This window comes from Crocuta crocuta, unplaced genomic scaffold (genome assembly GCF_008692635.1).
Source record: "Crocuta crocuta isolate KB4526 unplaced genomic scaffold, BGI_CrCroc_1.0 scaffold271, whole genome shotgun sequence".
NCBI classification, from domain to species: Eukaryota; Metazoa; Chordata; class Mammalia; order Carnivora; family Hyaenidae; genus Crocuta; species Crocuta crocuta.
The window spans coordinates 5,222,003-5,225,695 of record NW_027527824.1 but is presented as its reverse complement, the minus strand read 5'-3'; the positions used below and the strand labels follow the sequence as shown (position 1 = coordinate 5,225,695).

General features: G+C 61.1%; 1 protein-coding gene across 1 annotated transcript in view; it reads left to right on the top strand.

The window, feature by feature from the left end:
* Positions 1-3,693, top strand: part of PHLDB1 (pleckstrin homology like domain family B member 1) — a 41,490-nt gene that overhangs the window by 10,018 nt on the left and 27,779 nt on the right. Inside the window, exon 5 of the mRNA XM_077777191.1 lies at positions 2,524-2,649. Within this exon, the coding sequence (XP_077633317.1) occupies positions 2,524-2,649 (126 nt within the window). The remainder of the gene's footprint in view (positions 1-2,523; positions 2,650-3,693) is intronic.

Below are 3,693 nucleotides of genomic sequence, written 5' to 3'. Positions count from 1 at the left end.
GCTGTGAGACGATTGTGTGTGTGCCCTGCACGTTTCTGAGTGGGAGGTCTGGGCTCGGGGCCACTCCTCCGCCGGCCAGACTTCATCTTCCCCGGCGCTCGGAAGTCCCCTCCGCGGACCCGCCTCCGGAAGGGGCTGAGGGGTCCTGATGAGGATGGGGGAAGCCTGTGCGGCGAGGCGAGAGGGGTCTCTGAGGGAAGGGCGGGGGCCCTTCCTCCCATCTTCCCCTCACCCCAGCCTCCCTTTGGCCCGGTCCGTTCTATTTGTGTGGCCAGCTGAGCGGTGACTGTGGCCCTGGGAGTGTGTGAGCACGTATGCCTGTGTGTGTGTGTTTCTGGGAGTGTGTGTGTGTTTCTGGGAGTGTGCGTGTGTGTGAGCTTGTAGGAGAGAGTGTGTGGTGCATCCCCTCTGTGTGTCTCCCTGAGAGAGGATCCGCCCTCTCCTTTGCCCTGTTTTCCCTCCAGATGTGCAGCTTCCGCACCCACCTGCACACACACAGCTGGGCCCTGGGCCCTCCTGGGGACAGCCCCCCCCCCCCAACTTTGCCTGGATGAGACGAGGTTCTTGGGTTTCCTGAGTGGGCTGACCTTCGCAGGTGCCGGGCAGGAGTGGACAGAGAGGAGGTTTCTGCCCAGAAATAGGCTCTCCAGGCTCCTGGGGGCACTAGGGAGGGGAGTTGGGGCGATTTCTGGGGCCCCTGAGTGCAAATAGAAAGTTAATTTGGGCAGGAGCTGGGCTGCTCTCAGTCGGGTCGCCCTCCTGCCTGCTCTATTAATACAGCTACAGGGCTCCTGCCTGGCATCACCTATTTATAGCCCAGAGGCGGCAAGGCCACACCCCCTGCGTGGAGGCGGCTAAGGGGCAGAGGAGGGGGCAGGGAACTCACAGCTACAGGAGCCAGAGCTGAGGGTCCCTGGGTGCCCACAGCCTTCTTGGGTGGGCCTGGCACTGATGGGCCGGAATCCACTCAGACTCCCCACCTCCGTCCCAGACTGGGCTGTCCGATGGGCCTTGTGATCCTCCCCCCATCAAACTAGGATTGAGTGGGTCTGTCTAGACCCTGCAAACTCATCATTAATTAGCTTGTTAAAGGGCTGAGAGGAGCGGGAGGGGCGGGCAGGCCTCTTTCTGAGCCAGCTGTGGTTGTAATTAGGTGGAAGTGTGGTTGGCTATTATTTATTCCGGTTATGATTACTCTGGGATCAGCTCCTCTGATTGGCAGCTTGTCTGGGAAGGCTCCCCTCTCTCTTAACCACCCATCAGTCTTTAGAACTGTCGGTGCCCGCCCGTTTGGGAGGGTCTCTGGGTGTGCCAGTGGGTGGCTTTGTCCACTCCGGGTATCTGCTGTGGGCTTCTCAGCCTGTTGCCCCTCTGCTGCCTGCCTCGGCAATGCCTAGGATCCCAGCAACAGGCTCCTGAGCTTCTCAGTGGGAGGTCTGCCACAGTATCCACGTGGCCTGGATGCCCCTTGCCCTTGTGGCTTGCCTGAGCTGAACTGTCTCAGTGTCCAGGAATGTAGACTTCCCTGCCAGTCTCAGCTCAGACTGGCATGCAGCTTGGGGGTGCCAAGTGGCAGCAGATTGGTTAGATAGGCTGGGGACAGGGGGGTGGACAAATTGGGAGGGTCATCGGAGAGAGCAAAGCATCCTTTGCAGGAATCCTGCAGCACGGCCTGGAGGAGGAGTCCTGACAGCCCGCCTCAGGCGTCTGTGCGCACACCTGCCGCCGTGCACACCCTTGGTGCCCCTGGCTACATTTCTGGCTTCCACATCCCCTCCCCTTGCCATGTCGTCACACTTAGTGGGCAGGACTGGGCTTGTGTCTCCTGCCTGGGAATGTGCTTGGCTGAGGCAGGGCCCACTGGCCCTAGGCTTGGCTAGATTCCACTGAAGACCAAGGAGCAGGAAGATATCAGGCCAGGAGGTGCTTTGTCAGAGAGAAGGAAGGTGGTAGCTCTCCCCGGGACACGCCATGATAAGGATTTGGAGCCAGGAAGCAAATTCTGGTTTGGGTGGGGGGAGGCTCTGACCGATGCATGGTTTCTCCCTGCCCCCTCTCTCAGAGCCTTTTTGATGCTGGAGATGGTGGCCTCTCAAACTGACTTTTCCACCCCAGGGGCAGATAGATGGATCACTGGTACAGTTTGGGGGGGCATGTGAGTGTCCATGTGCCTTGAAGAACCTTCTCCATTCACAGAACACTTTCACAGACATTGGCTCGTGAGCCCTGCAAGGTCAGCGGTATTCTCCTCACTTTTCTAATGAGAGAACGGGACTCGGGTGAAGTGGCTTCACCTGAAGGTCTCACAGCCAGTACCACGAGTTAGGGCTGGGGTTCAGATCGTGGGACTCACAAACCAGAGCTCTTTCTGCTCTGCCCTGTGCCGTGGAGCCCCACTGGTGGTGCCTCTCAGGTCAGGCGTGGTCCGCGTAGACCCTGGGAGTGCAGGTGAGCCTGCTAGTGCTGTGGGGTGAGGGATACCCCAGCCCTACGTGCCCTTCTCAGCCTGTGTTTTCTCTGTAGGCTGTATGTTGTGCCTGGGTCAGTCCACCTTCCTCCGCTTTAACCACCCAGCTGAAGCCAAGTGGATGAAGAGTATGATTCCGGCAGGGGGCCGGGCCCCCGGGCCCCCCTACAGTCCTGGCTCAGGTAGCTACACCTGCGGTGGGGTGGTGACTCTCCTGGACAGTCCTCCTTGCCCATCCCAGCCATGCTCGTAGTGTCAGGGCAGGACAATGCCCATGATCCGGGCTCGCTGCCACCTGCCGTGGGCCATTGGTGGAGAGTGCCAGGCGGTCCGGCTCCTGGGACAGATCCAAGAAGTGCCACTTGGCTGGAACTGGGGAATCATGTGCCCAAGGGACGGAGGCCTCTGCCAGCCCCACTGCCTTGGAAGGTGCCACTTTGGTGTCTGGGACCCTCATGTGTCAACCACCTGCGAAGCTCACCCTTGAGAGTGGCCTGAGGGGGCAGAAGGAAGCCCTAGGGCGAACCCCTGCTGGTGGGTCCCACCTGCTGGTACTTAGGTCCTTGGGCCCGCCCCTCCCCCCAGGCCATGCCAGCTGATGACTCAGCGGAGCAGCTGCACTTTGTGTGTGAATTACTGATCCCCAGAGGAGAGTTGGTGATTGTTCAGGGAACCAGCACTGCACCCCCCAACCCAGCTGCCTCGGGGGTGGGGCGGGGTGTAGACCTGGAGGCTGCCAGTGAGCCTCCCATCCGAGGCTTTGCATGAGTGTTCAGACGGCTGTGGGATGACAGGTGTCAGTGTGGTACCGGGACAGGTGGACACGGGCGTCGGGCGAGCCCCTCAGAAGCCTGGGTTCCCCGTCCACTCCCTGGCCGGCTTCACCCCTTCACCCGCTCCCCCCTCGCCTCTTCGTGCCATTCCCTCCCTCAGCTGTTCGGCAGCAGGTCCGGGACTCCTGGTGGGTTGAGGAGGCCTGGGGCAGGGCGCGGCCAGGCTCTGGCTGGCGTGGCTCCACGGGCTCCTAATTGGAGGCGCCCCGCTGCACCCAGTGGCCGGCCAGCCTGGCTTCCAGAAGCCGCCCAGCAGCGCCAGGCCCCTCCCTGCCTCTGACTGGGCAGAGCGGTGCAGCACATGCGTCTTGCCCAGCACTCTAGGTTTTGTTTGTGGTTTCTCCTGGGTCTCGGCTTCTGTGCTGGGGGGCCCTAATGTCCTGTTAGACTGGA